The sequence below is a fragment of the Sturnira hondurensis genome, unplaced genomic scaffold, assembly GCF_014824575.4.
Source record: "Sturnira hondurensis isolate 20B ecotype Veracruz unplaced genomic scaffold, ASM1482457v3 Scaffold0010600, whole genome shotgun sequence".
NCBI lineage: Eukaryota > Metazoa > Chordata > Mammalia > Chiroptera > Phyllostomidae > Sturnira > Sturnira hondurensis.
The window spans coordinates 836,981-855,760 of record NW_028083231.1 but is presented as its reverse complement, the minus strand read 5'-3'; the positions used below and the strand labels follow the sequence as shown (position 1 = coordinate 855,760).

Sequence of the window (18,780 nt, the reverse complement as noted above, 5' to 3'; positions counted from 1 at the left end):
GCAGATTGACTTTCTGACACTTCTAGTTGTTTATTTTTAGATTGTTATTATCCTCCTTTTGGTTGTGTGAGGAAGCAAAAGGTTTCTAACTATGTGTCCATCTTGGCTGGAACTTTCATTCTGTTTCTTCTAATGTACTTTGAAGATTGCTAGCTCTTTTCATGAATGATAAACGAACTGTACACAGAAAACAGTATGAAATTTTCTCATAAAACTAAAATTGGACCTGCCTTTTGACCCAGCAATTCCACTGCTGGGATTGTATCCTAAGAACCCTGAAACGCCAATCCCAAAGAACATATGCACCCCAATGTTCATAGCAGCACAATTTACAATAGCCAGGAGTTGGAAGCAACCTAGGTGCCCATCAGGAAATGAATGGATCAAGAAACTATGGTACATATACACAATGGAATTTTATGCAGCAGAAAGAAAAAAAGGAGCTCCTACCTTTTGCAACAACATGGATGGAACTGGAAAGCATTATGCTGAGTGAAATAAGCCAGGTGTTGAAGGACAAATACCATATGATCTCACCTTTAACAGGAAGCTAAACAACAAGACAAACAAGCAAGCAAAATATAACCAAAGACATTGAAATGGAGAACAGGCTGACAGTGACCAGAGATGAGGGGAGGGAATTTCAGGGGAAATAGGGGAGGGATTTAGAGGAACATATATAAAGGATACATGGACAACAACTGAGAAGGGTGGAAATGGGATGGAGGGGGGAGCACAGGGGGGTAGGGTGGGATGGGAGTAATAGACAGAAAACTGTACTTGAAAAATCATTAAATAATTTTTTAAAAAAAACTGGAACCAGACTTCATGTCTATGATGATTTGGTGTATGTTTGCTTAAAGGTTCCACAGGAGGACATTTATCTAAGTATTCAGTCATCCTTTGCCCTTTTGTGATGTCTGCCAATAAAAATTATTTTCAAAATAAATACTTTAATTCTTCTATCACTATGCAAGTGTGGCCAGGTATCAGTTGTAGTACATGATGAATGGCTCTTTACCACAGGTTTCAAAATCAAAGATATATTCATGACCATTCTCTCTGCACCTACCTCCACCTCCCATCACAACCACACAAGCGGGCCCCCACACAGAAAGGAAAACTAAAGTAGAATGTGTGGAGAGGGAAATCCACTTGTGGATTTAAGTGTCTACTTGTATGAGAAGTGATGAATTTTCCAGACAGCCCTGACAATTCCCACCTGTGTCTGAAAGCTGTACTTAGACAGGTAACCATGTTCCCTGGGAGAGGAAAATTGCTTTCTGTGCCTACAGTCTGCTTATCTCCAGCAGCTTGCTTCGGTTAACTCCTTATCTTTCCAAAGAGCATTATACGGTGTTTGTTGTTTTGGTAACTAGTTGCAAAGGTTATGCCTACTAATGTTGTCTCATTGCATTTTTCCTTCTGTTTACAGGCTGTTGAAAAGGCAAAACCTAAGAATAATCCTGTGAAGTAAGTTATTTTTTATTAGTTGAAAACTTTAATTTGAATGGACTCTATGCATGTGAAAGATTAAGGTCATTAAATGGACCTTGAATTTTGACCTAGTCTCTATTCATGACAATTTGAAAACAAAAATGAAATAAGAAAAAATTACTTCCAGTAAGTCAGGACCAGCTTTTATTGTTTTCCAGTTGTCCTGATGCTGAAGTGCCCTAAGTTGTACCTAGTTTACATAAATTAGTTTATGCCATCCATGAATAGCTGCCAAATACTATTATAATCATTCACAATGCATAATACTTCAATCCTGTGGGTTTTTCACATGCTAAAAACATTACACTTTTAATTGCAAACCTTGGACCTATGACAGAGACATAAATGGCTACAAATGTACCAAGTGATTTCTGCCTAAATGTACCATGTAGGCAGATTTTGCACGCTAGTCTAGAAGTCTTGCAACTCTGTTAATGAAAACTTTGTGAAATATATTTAACTGAGGTTTTTATAGCTAACAGGGAGCTATTTCCAAGTCATTTTAAGGTACAGTCTTAAATTATGAACAACCTACACAGCACTCTTTTAAATACAGTAAATCTTAGACAGGCTGTGTCTTCTAGAACAGAAACTTTCAAATTAAGAAGGATGTCTCTCTTGTCATCTAGGTTTGTGACATATGATTGCAGTGTTATGTTTCATACCAATCCTGATAATCATATGACCTAGAAAAGATCTCCTGTATTTGGTGGGTTAATATAGGGCTTGTAATATCACATATCTAGGAACAATGTGTTAATTTATGTCAGCTGACTTTCATTATAATGGGTACCAAATGCAGAAATGAGGAGTGCATTTATTTTCAATAGTTTTTGGGAGAATGGATCAGCTAATGCCAATGACAAGAAGGCTGCTCATGTTTTATAAAAGAATTAACTTTTTCCAAGTCACCAGGTTATTGTTCAGCACAGCATTAAATGTAAATTCTATTTTGTTTCCCCAAAAGTTTGGTGTATTTTTTTTCATGTTTATTTTCTCCTAGGCCACAGTATTCTCTGTCAAGCTTCTGTAGCCTCTGGAGGGATAGCTGTAGTCTGAAAATGTATTATGCTGTAGTTGTCCTATGGGAGTATTTTTTAAAATATATTTTATTGATTATGTCATTACAGTTGTCCCATTCCCCCCTTCACTCCCCCTAACCCTTCCCCACCATTCCCCTCCTTTCATTCATGTCCATGTGTCACAAGTTCTTTAGATTCTTTATTTCCCATAGTATTCCTGCCCTCCCCCCTATTTTCTACCTACCATCTATGCTACTTATTCTCTGTACCTTCTCCCCCTTCTCCTCCTCCCACTCCCCTGTTGCTAACCCTCCATGTGATCTCCATTTCTATGGTTCCGCTCCTGATCTAGCTGTCCTCTTGGTTTGCTTTTGTTTTACATGTGATTGTTAATAACTGTGAGTTTGCTGTCCTTTCACTGGTCATGATTTTTATCTCCTTTTTCTTAGATAAGTCCCTTTAACATTTCATATAGTAAGGGCTTGGTAATGATGAACTCCTTGAATTTGACCTTATCTGAGAAGTACTTTATCTGCCCTTCTATTCTAAATGAAAACCTTGCTGGATAGAGCAATCTTGGATGTAAGTCTTTGGATTTCATGACTTGGAATACTTCTTTCCAGCCCCTTCTTGCCTGTAAGGTCTCTTTTGAGATCTCTCCTGACAGTCTGTTGGGAACTCCTTTGTAGGTGACTGTCCCCTTATCTCTTGCTGCTTCTAGGATTCTCTCCTTCATTTTAATCTTGTGTAATGTAATTATGATGTGCCTTGGTGTGTTCCTCCTTGGGTCCAACTTCTTTGGGAATCTCTGAGCTTCCTGTATTTCCTGGAAATCTATTTTCTTTGCCAGATTGGGGAAGTTCTCCTTTATTATTTGTTCAAATAAGTTTTCCACTTGTTGCTCTTCCTCTTCACCTTCTGGTACCCCTATAATTTGGATGTTGGAACGTTTAAAGATGTCCTGAAGGTTCCTAAGCTTCTCCTCATTTTCTTGAATTCTTGTTTCTTCCTTCTTTTCTGTTTGTTTTTTTCTTTCTTCCTTATGGTCCACTCCCTTGATTTGAGTCCCTGTTTCTTTCCAACACTGTTGGTTTCCTGTTCATTTCCATTCATTTCAATCAGTTTAACCTTCAAGAACAGCTCAAAGCCCCAGAGCCTATAATTCAAAGTGATCAAGAAATAGCCAACTTTTCAGATGCACAGTTCAAAATACTGGTGATTAGGACGCTCACAGAATTGGTCAATTTTAGCCACAAATTAGAGGAACTGTGGGAGTATTTTTAGGAGCTGCATTTGTCTATGGTTGTTTGGTTGTAGATGAAATTTTCTCTGCAGCCTGATTTCTTCTGTGTCCATTTCTTCTCAACTGTTAGCCTGTGGCTGGTGAGCTTTGTGGATTAGTGTATGGTGCTAATGAGGCCAAGGCCAATATTGTAGTCCCTGGATGGGACATTAGTGATCATTACCCTTATTTGACTGTACCCCTCCCTTTGGTCCATCCACATGCAAATATATGTGTTCTCTAGCTCACAATGGATGAAGCAAGGGCTGGAGGAATGTAAATCTAGGCCCTTGATGAGACAAACATCTGCAAGTTCAAGTCCTCTCAATAGGAAGTGAATCCCAAACTCCACTTTTGGGTACCTAAGATTGGCAGTGGGGGGCTGCATTAGATTGTACTCTAATGGCCAGGAAGTGGAAACAATTTCTTCTCTGCTTCTTATGAGGATTAAACCCTACAGAAAATTAAATTTTATTCAGTTTTATTAATTCCTCCAAACAAAAATAATGAAATAAACAAATAATAAAAACAATATCTATGCACTTGAAAAATGTTATATTTCTGCTTTTGATATTTGACAGGCCTGGGGAAACAACTTATCTGGTTAATCCACATAATTTGATTACTGGAACTACCACATGTAGAATGAATTAATTTGAAGAAATTAGAAGAGACTGAATACCTTTTACAGGAAAGGCAGGCATAATCTAACCTTTCTTCAATGATTCTAGAAGACCATTCAAGATTAACACTGTGGTTCCCTTTTGTGCCATTTGCACAGGAAATATGGTTACTCAAAAATTCTAGGTGCTTACTCTTGGTTAGAATGTGAACTGGTATAGCCACTATGAAAAAAAAAAACAGTATGAAGTTTCCTCAAAAATTAAAAATAAAACTGTCATAATGTTTATATATTTATACATATATATGCATATATTTCATAAAAAGAAGGAAATCCTGCCATTTGCAAGAACATGGATGAACCTTGAGGTAATCTCTAAGTGAGATGAGACATACATAGAAAGTCAAGTATTGTATGATCTCACTTATATGTGGAATCTAAAAACAATGAACTCATAGAAACAGAGTTTCTGGTAGTTGCCAGAAAAGGGGTATGTAGGAAATGGATGAATGTAGTCAAAGGGTATAAATTTCCAGTTTGGGGTATCTAATGTACAGCATGTTGACTGTAAATAACAATGCTGTATTGTATCCTTGAAAGTTGCTAAGAGAGATCTTAAAAGTTCTCCCCATATATACAAGAATAGTAACTATATGAGGTGAAGGATGTTTTAACTGATCTTATTTTGTGGTAATCATTTTGCAATATAGTATATCAAAACCTCATGCTTTACACCTTAAATTTACATAATGTTATATGTCAATTACATCTCAATAAAGATGAAATGTTCTATGTGCTTAGATTCTTTCATTCTCAGTCTCATTCCTCAGAGTATCCAGTTGTGTTCCTGAATGTTTCAGTATGGTATTAAATCACCTTTGCTCAATTGCTTCCTACTGTGTCAACAAAACTACATCAATCTGACAAGAATGTGAAATATATTATGGTTGTGTCTGCACAAATTATCCAATGTCCAAATAAGTGAAGTATCACATAGACAATTTGTCTACTAATTATCCAACGTGAAAATAGTTTAATTAGGGTGGTTTTGTGATAGATTATCCAGAGCAGAACTTCCCCACAGCTTTTCAGTGGCATAGGTTAGAGAAATGAAGATATACTGAATTTAACCCTCAGGGTAACAGGGTCCAGGAGCCCTGGAGTCTCTTAACAGCAAACCATACTACTCCATCTTTTCCTATGTAGACCAGGAGATGGAAAGGTTAGGAAATACTATTCCAAGGACTTGGGAGTTATGTGTCCATGTTCATTTTTTTTTGTTACAAGTCCTCAAAGCAAGGTAACATAGACAATGAAATATTCAAGGTCATGTTTTTTTCTTTCTTTTGCCAATTTTATGGACTAAGTTAGCATTTCCCACAGTGTGGCTCATTAGAGATTATTTGCAAATATGTTAATAGCTGTTATGCATGTGTGGGTATGAGTGTTTGATGATTGGTCAAATATACATGGTGATAGAAATATTTTCTTCTAAGCTGAATTTTGATTTCTTAATATTCTAATATAAATCCTGCATATCTAATAGGCAGAATACAGTTTACTGCAGTTTCCCAGACTTTCTTGACCTAGAACCCTTTTGCCTATAAGTAAAGCTGAGTTGCATTAATGATGCAACTCATCAGTGGATTAACCCAAGTAATTCTTATTCGAGGGTACCCCACTGAACCAAAAAAGAAAATGTTTCTTTAGCTAACCTGCTATTGGTATACAGAACCACTGGAACACAACCTGGAAGGCTCACCAGCCTACCAAAGGAACCACTAGTTTGAATTAACTAGACAGTGGTCCTTAGCAGAATCTTGAAGATACAACCTCATTGCAAGCAGGAAAAGTGAACTGGAAAATGGGAGTAATGCATTAGATAAATATGAATACCCATTTTGTCTAGAGAAGCATCTCCCATAACATCTGTTCCTTTCTTAAAACTCTCTTCATTTTAGACAAATAAAGTGGAGTTTTTTACATGATAGTTTTTAAAAAATAACTATTTTGAGATATAATTCACATGACATGCAATTAACTGATTAAAGTATATAATTCAATGTTTTTTAGTAGATTCAAAGACTTGTGCATCAATCACAATCAATTTTAGAACATTTTCATCATCTCAAAAGGAAACCCTGTGCCCATTAAGCAGTTGGTCTCCACTCTTTCCTCCATGAATCCCTTATTCCCAATCTAATTTCTCTATTTATTAATTTGTCCATTCTGGAGATTTCATATAAATGGAATATAACACGTTTTCTGATGTTTCTGGCTTCCCCCTCCTCCTACATTCAATCTTCCCTGCCATTGTCTTTGTCCATGGGTCCTTTACACATGTTCTTTGACAATGCTTTTCCTTCTTTGTGCCCTTCCATTCTAAATAATAGATTTGCTATGTAGAGTAATGTTGGATGTGGATCTTTGCCTTTCACGACTTTGAATACTTATTTACAGCCCACTCTTGTCTCTAAGGTTTCTTCTGAGAAATCAGCTGATAGTTTTATGGGAACTCCTTTGTAGGTAACTATTTCTCTTTGTCTTGCTGCTTTTAAGATTATCCCCTTATCTTTAATCTTGTCTAATGTAATTATGGCATGTCTTCCTGTGTTCTTCTCTGGGTCCAACTTGTTTGGGACTAGGAGCTACTTGGACTTGTATGCCTTTTTCCTTCACCAGACTGGGGAAGTTTTCTTTCATTATTTTTTCAAATAAGTTTTTGATTTCTTGCTCTTCCTCTTCTCCTTCTGGCACCCCTATGATTCAGATGTTGAAACATTTAAAGTTGTCCCCAAGGTTCCTAAGCCTCTTATCATTTTTTTTTTGAATTCTTGTTTCTTCATTCTGTTCTGGTCAACAGTTTTTTTCTCTCTTGTGTTCCAAGACATTTATTCAAGTCCTGGTTTCCTTCCCTTCATTTTTGGTTCTCTGTATGTATATTTTTAATTTCACTTTGTATAGCCTTTGCTTCTTCCTTTATTTTGTGTCCATACTCAATCATTTCCATGAGCATCTTGACTACCAGTGTTTTGAAGTCTGCATCTGATAAGTTGGCTATCTCCTTGTTGCTTAGTACTTTGTCAAATTTTGACCTGTTTTTTTATTTGGGCCATATTTCTTTGTTTCAGTGCACCTGTTAGGTTGTAAGTGGTGGAGTCTTGTGTATCCACCAGGGCAGGGCATTCCACTTCACTGCGTTGTGACACTGTATGAGGGGTTGGGTCAGAGAAAGAACAATGCTACTTACTTGGCTCTCAACCCCCTTTCAGTTGCTTCCTCCACTACCCAGAAGTGAATTGTGCCCTTCTGGTGCTGATACCTGGTTGAGTGGGCTTTTGTGGTCCTTCTAGGACCCTGCAGACTCCTCCCATGGACTCTCCTATGAAACTGGCAGTTTCTTCTGCTGCCGCAACCCCCAGTTTTTACAGCCAGAAGTTTTGAGGCTTTATTTTGCCTGTGTTGAAACACTGGATTATGCAGTCTGTCTTGCTCCCTAGTTGTTGCTCCTGGTTTATCATGAATATGGGACTGTCCAGTCTGCCAGCTGCCACCTTGCCCATCTGGTCTGCCAACTGCCTCCTTGCCACTTGTCCTCCTTGCGCAAGCTGCCCGTCTCTGCCTCTCCTACTAGTCTGCATGAATTCTGTTATTTAACTCTTTGATTGTGAGACTTCCATATGGTTTAATTTTCTGACAGTTCTGGTTGTTTTTGGTTTTTGAGTTGGTTGTTATCCTTTTGGTTTTGCAAGTAAGCAAAGCTTATCAACCTACCTGCTCTTCTTTTTTCATGATTATCTTAGCTATTGTGGGTTCCAAGTACATATTTTTTAACTTCACTTTACTTTTATAGACCCTGCCTTTTTGTAAAGAAAGCAGCTCTTGAGTACATATTTGGACTTTGCATATGCAACACAAGAAAAGACCCTTAGTTCAATACAGAAGCCGGTATTTTTAATTCTGAATCCAAGTACCCCATGAGAATGGCCTTGGGAATCTGACCTTAAATCTATACAATAATCTCTGAAATAGCATGTAGTCAAGTTTCTCTCCAAATATGCATTTACACTCATGAATTACCGAGACTTTAATTTCTTTTACAGTAGGGTTGAAGACTGTGATTTCCCCTAGCATTCATTGTGGATGAGAAGCACTTGCTGATTCTAAGGAATGCCACCAGAAAATTTGCCTTTCCTTTTCTACATTCCAAAATATACTGAGGAAGAATTTAATAGAATTTTAAGTATATTGAGTGATATTGCAAGAAAAGTAATTTATAATTTGATATGTATAATGCTTAGAATAAAAAGACTCTATTATGTGGATCCTTCTCAAAAGGGTGTAGTGTCTTATGGATTGGTAAACTGGTATTGAGTATAAATGGTATTCTTCAGTTCTGCAAACTGTTCATTCTACTTGCAAAATAGTGGAATAGTGTGGCGATTGTATCACATACCCAAGGCTTCCAAATCCATGTTTGTACTTCTTGGCAGTTTTCTATAATTTCGTAAAATATTTTAATATAACAAAGTCACTTCAATTACACAGTCATTATTAGTTGTGCCAAGGTTGAGTATGGATAGTTTGTGTTCATTGGAGAACAAAATTAGAAGTTACATTTGCTGCAACTGTAAATGCTGTTTGGCTCAAAGGAATCAAGTGTTTTCTCACAAAATCTTGGATAACTGATAAGTGACATTTTCTTGTTTTCCATCATATCATAATTAGTGTCCTGGAAGTGAAATAAGTGATTCTCTTCCAAATGGATTGCATTGCACACAGTGTATGACCTGTCCCCAAGGGTCAGAAGAAAGAATCAATTATTTCTTTAATTTTCTCAACTTTAGTTTCTCCAAAGATCTGTGAGTTAGACCTGAATAAGTCTTAAAAAATCTGGCATAATTACATCTGTTCTCATATTTGGCAATCAGGATTTATCAGAAATCAATGGCATAAAAACATGAAGCTCTGAAGAAATGCTAATTTGTAATGAAATAATTATCTAAATGCTGCACCATTTGATCCTCATGGAGTATAGTTTTGGTTTGGGGATATTTGATGAATCTGTTTCATCTTACTGTCATATTCTCTGGGAAAAAAGAAAAAGTGGAGAGTAGTTCATATTTAGGGACTTTCTTTTTCTGCCCTCTATGTTTTCAAATGCTGGATTGACTCTGCCAAAGGGGGTTAGATACATTGGTGTATTTATTAACAGGCACACAGATATCCCTGTTCTCTTCCCAATAATTAGGGTGTTCTCAGAAAAACACCTGCACTTCCTTCTATATCATTCCCACTTACTCTCTCTGTTTTCCAACCTTTTCCACGTCACTCAAAATTGTTCATCTATGAAGAAGCCCTCCCTTCTGTCTCCCTTTCCACCAGCAAAGGAAAGAGGGCATTTATTATTTATTGCAATAGTTTCTCTTTGCCAACTGTATTCTCTTCCTTCAGACTCAAAACAGCTCATTGATTTGCAAGGATCCAAAAGTCACAAGCAGAGGAAAAAAGTTTATTATGGGAAGCACATGACTCTGACACATTTCACTGACATTTTTTAAAATTTATTTTTTGAGATTTTATTTATTTATCTTTAAGGGGTAGGGAAGGAGAGAGGGAGAGAAATATCAATGTACGGTTGCCTCTCGTGGGTCCCCTGCCGGGAACTGGCCTGCAACCCAGGCATGTGCCCTGACTTGGAATTGAAACGCAATTGTCTGGTTCGTAGGCCCACTCTTAATCCACTGAGCTACACCAGTCAGGGCTCACTGACATATTTTGAAGCCAGAGCAAGGAATTGGATGGCACTTTTCATGCATTAATATCCTTTGACTCTTGCTGTGTTCACTGTCACACAGGTACCCCTTATACATAGACCTTTTTTAGATAGTAAAACAAATAATGACATTCTCATAAGCCTCAAAACCAAATCTATACCACAATGGCCTATATGTAATAAACTTAAATATACATTTTTAAAAATATTTTTATTTAGTGTTTAGAGAGGGGTAGGGAGTGAGAAAAAGAGGGAGAGAAACATCAGTGTATGAGAGAAACATCAATGTGTGGTTGCCTATCACCCCAACTGGGAATCTGGCCTGTAACCCAGGCACGTACCCTGACTGGGAATCAAACTAGCAACCTTTTGTTTCCCAGGCCAGTGCTCAACCCACTGAGCTACATTTGGGTGCAATTATAAAGTGCTTTTATCATACTTCATAGATTTAAGAATTAAAATGCTTTACTTTTGTAGCTCATATACCTGGCAAAGGGATTTTGTCCCTGAATTACCAAAAGCACATCATCGAAAGGTGGCTTCTCTAATAAACCTATTCCTCAATATTACCTTTAAGGTCAACTTTATGATGTGAGATCTAAGTACATAAATATTAAACTCTACTACTCTTTACTGAAATTTGGAAAGTGAAATATGGCAAACCATTTCTGATTAACTAAATAAAATAGCAAAATAAAGTATATATGATAGATAAGATATTGGTATGTATTAAAAATCATAGTGTACATTAGCAGAGTTGAATAAGGTCCTATAGGTAGATTATAGGGAATCAGAATATTTCAATTCCTAGGAAAATATGATTGTTTGCTTTGTAGTATGAATATAGTCTTTGTCTACAAGGTTTTTATTCTTTACCAGGGAATCCATGGTGTACCAAATACTTTCTCTCACAGGATCCCAAGTCACTTTCTAAATCCAACCAAAAGCTGATAGCACATGTTTTTTGAGGCTGATGAGTATCTATACCTTAGAAGAAGGACTGTTTGTATGTGTCTGGTACATAGAAAAGAAATTAGGGAAGGTTTTCAGGGGCTGTTTATCTTTTTTAAGTAGAATATGTCAAAATGGAGCTACAGCTTAGACTTTGGCAGTTGCTAGAATATAAATTGGGTACAAATATATTTAAGAATTCAGCTCTGCTGACATAGATAATAACATTAGAAATGTGATGTCGACACCAGCAAGCATTGTCCACAGCACTGTGAATGAGACGTGAGACAAAATCACATGGACTACCGAGTCCTATGGAGGAAGAGGGATGGCACAGCCACTCTCCAAAGAGGAGAGTGCACTGACTCTTGCCTTGACAAGCTTTTATTGCTCTTCTGGGCACATTACATTGAGGATGGTCCTCATTTGCTATGCACAGGTCCACTTTAGGTGGTTACATTTTACAGAAAAAAAAAGGAGAGGGTGCCAGGAATCACATCACAGAAGAAAGATACTTGCAAATGCAAAGGGAAAAGTGGTTAAACTGGTTACACTCATCTTTGAAAGGCCTAATATAGAATTTAGGAAGTCACTTTAGGAATATGCAGTAAACGTTTGCTGCTTCAGGTCAGGGTGAGGGAGTTTTAGCAAAAAGCAAGTCTCAAAGTGGCCCAGGTACAATGCAGGCCTGATTCCCCGTGGGAGAACCTATCCGTGGGTGTGGGTCCTGTGCATCAGACCTCACTTTCCACTGGCCTATCCAAGTGGGAGCTGGGCCCATGACATGCAGAATGGTCACCTATAGAAATGACCATCAGATTTTAATTGAATTTCAATATTCTACAAATAAAATGAACCTCAAATTGTCTTAGAGTGGAAGAAAGACTATGGGAATTTAAAATATAAAACTCTTACTTTATGCACCTTGATTTGTTTCAGGGACATAGTAGCCAATTATAGTAATTAAGCCTACTAACTCATGAAAATGGAATAGTGAGACATAAAAAGTCCGTTTTGTTTGCGTGTATGTCTACTTTTAGCAAATGTCAATTTTCTGTCACTGGAGGCAAAGTTGTTTAGTTTCAGGGTTCTTATCTGCATCTCATTTCTTCCACCTAGATGAATAATGTTTGATTTTGGGTGGGGTATGAAAATAGATATAATTTGGGCAATTAATATCTCTTCCAGGAAAGTATCTTGCATGGTTTGATGCCCTTGAATGAAAATGGATTAAGCCCCTTCTCTACTAGATACTGTAAGGGGTTCCAAAATAAGGATGACAATACCCATCCACATGGGCATTAGAGTTTAGATGCAGGAGGTGGGGGAGTTCAGATACACAGATGCTTCCACTTTCAGACAGATGCCAACCCAAGTGTGATACAAAATAATTGTTTAAATGTTAGAGAATCAACCCAACTGCCCCTCTCACACATGCAAAAGTCCTGCTTCCCACAGCCTTTGGATAATGAGGTTCTACACTGCTTCTGTCAAGTTCTGTTTGTGATCTTGAGCCAGCTCAGATTTTACCAGGAGTTCTTCACAGACTGAATGTCAGGAAACAATCCAGCTAAACCTACTCAATAAGTAAATGCATGTAACAAGACACTTGTGCACACATCCAAACATAACCATTCCACAGACAGTGATACAAAGCAGATTTGCATGATAGTAGATTGAATTATTTTAACAATTTGCCTTTAATAGCAGCTGTATGGTTTGCCTCCATTTATTCTTTAATCAAATGTAACAAGAAACTGCATAAACTCTAAGGGTTCAGGCAACTTTAATCCTGTCTATTCTCTGAATGCTTTCTGCTCAAGTGTAGCTTCTTGTCAATGAACAGCCATAGGAATAATTTTGAGCCTATCTAGTAGTTTTATCACCAATTTTAAAAATGCCATCAGAAGAACATGAGGTTATCATCCTTATATTTATACAAAATTATTATAGAAAAATGAGCAAATAATTCATACTTTTTATTCAATTTATAAAAAGTCAGTGCCTAGCACACAGAAGGCACTTGCAATTATTTGTATGAATGGATGCAACAAATAGTAAAGGTAAACTGAACCTTTAGGACAGCATTCCCAGTGTGTAATGCACACGCTTCTCCCAAGGGATGCTAATAGTTCCCCTCCAGAAAAAAGTGCCTGCTGCTGGCCCTGGCCTCAGAGGTCCAGGACTTCTACCTACAAGGCTTTCAAAGAACCTGGATTACAACAGGCAGCCTGGAGACATAAGAAACAGACACTCTAGTGTCTGGATTCAAATCCTGGCACCCCTCTTACATACTGGGTAGCTTTAGGCAAATTGCTTCACCTCTTTTTCCCTCCTTTCCCTCATTGGGAAAATGAGGATACATGATAGAATCTGCTCCATAGGGTGTGATGGAGTCTAAATGAATTAGTATGGGTAAGGCACAGAATAGTAGAGGTATAAGTGTTTTCTATGATGTTCATGCCTGTATTGGAAATTCTGCCAGCTGAGTTCAGTGACAAAAGCTCTAGACCTGACTTGAGAAGACCAGGTTTTGCAATCTGCCTAGATTTTTGGCCTGGAGCACTTTTCTTAAATCTTCTCAGCCTTAGTTTCTTACTTCTAAAATGGGATAATGCCTCCTATAATGTATATAAAAATCCCTGACACATGTTAAGTACTGGGTAAACATCTGCTGAGTCTACTGGATGCAGGTGCTTAGAGAAATTTCCACAAAAGCAAGCCACAATTCAGCTGATTAGGTATTCCTGGTATTTTTGCCTTATCTCGAAATTCTACTGTTTCCTATGTACTATGTATTATGTAAAGATTAAGTCCAGGAGCAGGGAAGCATCAAGCCTATAGTAGAAGTTTCATTTTAGTTCTGTTTGCTATGTCATAAAAAAATAACAAACTATATATTGGTACCCTTTGCTAAAATCAGCCTAGCCATATCACAGCCTGACAATTATGTTTATTTAGTCTCTTCTGAGATGAAAAAGGTGAGAAGAAATTCTCCCAATCTGCATCATAGAGGCTGCATGAGCTCTCCACTACTGACATTTACACTGATGGTATAACGCAGGAGGGAGACACCCTCCCCCACTAACTCACATCACCTTTCTTATGCAAAGCAGAAAGGGAGCTCATTAAGGTTCATATTAACAAGTCACACTTGTTGGGGATCTATGGGAAAACCAAGTTGATTGAAAAGCTGAGATGGAAGTATCCATGAATGCCATGGTTTCTAAATGAATATGTAGCATATGGAAAATACAGAGGAAAATCATAGTTCATAAATTTAGAGATATGTGGTAAAGTTCATTTTGCTGCTATTCTCAGCAACCCACTCCTTCCCACTGCAAAGTACTGTCAAATTGCAATGATCTCCTTGCCATTATACCAGCAACTGAACCTTGCACATGACATCAATCCATATTCATTGATTTTTGTTGCTCAAATTAAAGATTATTGTTGGTCTTATTTTGTTGTCCTCTTAGAATAAAAGCCTTGATGTCACAAGGCATATGTAGCTTATAAATTCTTCCCTCAAGCTCTAATTGAAACATATGCAGAGCATTCATTTGGTGCTCTCCTCAGATCTCTGTTTCTTCCTAGTTAATTTAAGATTCCTCAACCCTGAAACCAAAGGCTGCATGTTTTCTTTAGTGATTGCATTTAAGGTTTAAAAATAAATAAATTCCAATCACTGGTTTACCTTTCTGTGCCATTTTGAGTAATGTTAGGATTTATTTATGGATGCTTGAGACTTAACACTCTTTAGTTTATTCAGAGAAATAATAAATTCTGGAAGGAAGATGAATTGGGGTCTTGTACATAGATATTTATTAATAACTATGAATGCTATGGATACAGAAATCTTCTCATTTTAACTTTTCTTTAGTTTTTATTTTTATTGCTGTCCAGTTACAGTTGTCCCACTGATACAGGGTACAGCCAAGAGTGGAGCCCCAAAGAGGGGTTTGGAATGGAGTCCAGAACTGAGGGTGTCCAGAAAATATTAGAAAGATATAAAGGATGTCCCCACTGCTTCCTCCCACAGGTATGAGTTCAGGGAAAAGACACATGGAGCAAGAACATGCAGGGCTATTTTGTACAGCATCAGCTTTGCAGCTAACCTCTGGAATGGTGATTTAACACATCTATAACTTTTAACTGGTTGCATAAGTATGTTAAATAGCTGTGCCCATATTCTGATGAAGGGGCATGGAAGTGACTTCCACCCAAAATGAAACTTGGGGCAGGGCAGGCCCCCCTGGTTACAGTACCTGGGTGAGAGCTTGGAGAAGATTGGGTCCATGACATGGGGACACACCTGCTCAGACTCACGATGGCAGCCCAGTAAACTTGGAATAATACAGCAATGCTGGCAGGTGTAACTGATTGCAGGAGAAGTTGGAAATGGGAGTACAGAGGAAGATTGGTGTGGGTATTTAAACCCAGACATTGCAGCCATTGTGGGAAGAACCACACAGCTTTGCAAGAGTGGGGATCCCTGCAGCTTTGGTAGAAGACCATGTGGCTTTGGAGTGCTCCCTTTGACCATGTGGCTTAGGAAGCAGGAGAGACTTTGCCTGAAAGAAAGGGTACAGAGACTCTTGTTGATGGGCCATGAGAAAGTGCCACATGGCTTTGGATCCTGAACAGCGACACAGCTGATGGTGCCAGCAGCCTGAATCACGGATGTCTAGTTTTTTTCCTGAGATACATTACCCCAGTTTAGGGCAGAGGGAGAAGGAACCACTGTGTGCATATGTGGGTATCCTAAAGGACTTTGATATTTTGATGAAGACATTAGGTCACTACTTTAGGTCTGTATAGCTTTAAATAAAAAAAAAAACTGTTACAGAACAGTGCTAAGGAGGGGTGCAATGTACTATTACCAACAGGACCCCCCACTAAGTTCACTTGTCCGCCACCAGAGGAAAGATGTCTCTCAATGCCAGAGATTTGTGAAAAAGAAAGGAAATGTTTATTTAAAGCTATACAGACCTAAAGTAGTGACCTAATGTCTTCATCAAAATATCAAAGTCCTTTAGGATACCCACATATGCACACAGTGGTTCCTTCTCCCTCTGCCCTAAACTGGGGTAATGTATCTCAGGGAAAAAAAGTAGACATCCATGATTCAGGCTGCTGGCACCATCAGCTGTGTTGCTGTTCAGGATCCAAAGCCATGTGGCACCTTCTCATGGCCCATCAACAAGAGTCTTCATACCCTTCTTCCAGGCAAAGTCTCTCCTGCTTCCTAAGCCACGTGGCCAAAGGGAGCACCCCAAAGCCACGTGGTTCTTTTCTACCAAAGCTGTGGGGGTCCCCGCTCTTACCAAAACTGTGTTTTTTCTCTCCACCAAAGCTGCAGAGATCACCACTCTGGCAAAGCTGCGTGGTTCTCCCCACAATGGCTGCTGTGTCTGGGTTTAAATCCCCACACCAATTTTCCTCTGTAGCCCCATTCCCGACTCCTCCTACGATCAGTTACACCTGCCAGCATTGCTGTATTATTCCAAGTTTACTGGGCTGCCATCATGAGTCTGGGCAGGTGTGTCCCCATGTCATGGACCCAATCTTCTCCAAGCTCTCACACAGGCACTGTAACCAGGGGGGCCTGCCCCGCCCCAAGTTTCATCTTGGATGGAAGTCACTTCCATGCCCCTTCATCAGAGCATGGGCACAGCTATGTAATATATTTATGCAACTAGTTAAAGGTTATAGATATGTTAAATGACTATGGCAGAGGTTAGCTGCAAAGTTGTTGCTGTACAAAATAGCCCTGCATGTTCCTGCTCCATATTTTCCTTCCCTCAACTCACACCTGTGGGAGAAAGTGGTAAGGACATCCTTTATATCTTCCTAATATTTCCTGGACACCCTGAATTCTGAACCCCATTCCAAACCTCTGTTTGGTGCCCCCATCTTGGCTGCACCCTGTATCACCACCTTTTTCCCCATTGCTCTCCACTGCCCTGTAACCTCCACTCCCACAATCAATCCTCTACCATTGTCTGTGTCCATGAATCTTCTATTTGTGTTCCTTGGATTGCACCTTCCTCTTCTTTCCCTTGTTATCCTCCATCCTGCTGCCCTGTGGTCACTTTCAGTTTGTTCTTCATTTCCAAGTCTCTGGCTCTATTTTGCTCATTTTTTCTTGATCAGTTCCACTTATAAATGAGATCATATGGTGTTTGTCTTTCATTGTCTGGCTTATTTCACTTAACATAATACTCTCTAGTTCCATCTATGCTGTGGGGAAGGGTAGGAGTTCCTTCTTTCTTTTTGCTGCTTAGTATTCAATTGTGTAAATGTATGACAAGATTTTATTTATTTGTTTTAGAGAAGGGAAGGGAGGGAGAAAGAGAGGGAGAGAAACATCAATGTATGATTGCCTCACATGCACCCCTCTTTGGGGACCTGGCCTACAACCCAGGCATGTGCCCTGACTGGACATTGAACTGTTGACCCTTTGGTTCTCAAACTATAGCTCAATCCACTGAGCTATACCAGTCAGGGCGTACTACAGTTTTTTGATCCACTCATTTATAAATGGGCATTTAGGCTGTTTCCAGCACTTGCCTATTGTAATAACACTGCTATGAACATTGAGGTGCATAAGTTCTTTTAGATTGATGTTTCAGGATTGTTAGGGTATAATCCTAGCAGTGGGATTGCTGGATCAAAAGGCAATTACATCTTTAGTTTTTGAGGAAATTCCATGCTGTTTTCCACAGTGACTGCACCAGTCTGCACTCCCACCAATAGTGTACTAGGGTCCCCTATTCTCCATAGCCTAACCAGCACTTGCTGTTTGTTGATTTGTTTATGATAGCTATTCTGACTAGTAGGGAGAAAGGGAATATGTCTGAGGCATGGCTCAAGGCAGGAAATATGTCTTGGCAGAGACCTTACAGCAACCAGACTGTTATGCTTTCCAATCTTTCTATTTAAATAAATAACCATATTACAAAAAAAAAGTCTTTCTTTCCTTTCTATTCTTCTCTCCCCCATTTCTTTTTTATTATATTTTATCTTTCATTTTTACTCTATGCCTTCCTCCCTCTCTCTAATCTAGTTCCTCATAGTCCCATCTTCTCTTTTTCCCTTTTCTCTGTCTTACATTCTTTCACTTTTTTTTACCATAACTCAGATTTAATCTTGTTCTTATTACACAGTAATCTATAAAATGAAAGGGTGAGTGGATGTAGAAGAGGGTATAAGGAGGATAGATGATAATGGAAAATAAAACAACAACAATGACAACAAAAGAATAATAACTGAAAACTGATCTAGAGTAAAGGAGCCTGCCCTGGCTGGTGTAGCTCAGTGGATTCAGCATGGGCCTGCGAACCAAACAACTGCGGTTCAATTCCCAGTCAGGGCACATGCCTGGGATGCAGGCCACTTCCCAGCAGGGGATACACAAGAGGCAACCATACATTGGTAGTTCTCTCCCTCTCTCCTTCCCTTCCCCTCTAAAGATAAATAAATAAAATCTCTTAAAAAAGGAGCCTACAATTAGTCTTTCATATTTGGTTATTAATTTGAACACTAAACAGAAATTTAGTCACAGGGAAAGAGATACTTTGCATTCCACATTCTAGCCATATGTTGGCTTCTTTTGTGGAAGGTCATG

At 38.6% G+C, this 18,780-nt stretch overlaps 1 protein-coding gene across 1 annotated transcript in view; it reads left to right on the top strand.

The window, feature by feature from the left end:
* Positions 1-18,780, top strand: part of AFF2 (ALF transcription elongation factor 2) — a 102,152-nt gene that overhangs the window by 22,812 nt on the left and 60,560 nt on the right. Inside the window, exon 2 of the mRNA XM_037059276.1 lies at positions 1,436-1,473. Coding sequence (XP_036915171.1) covers positions 1,436-1,473 — 38 coding nt within the window. The remainder of the gene's footprint in view (positions 1-1,435; positions 1,474-18,780) is intronic.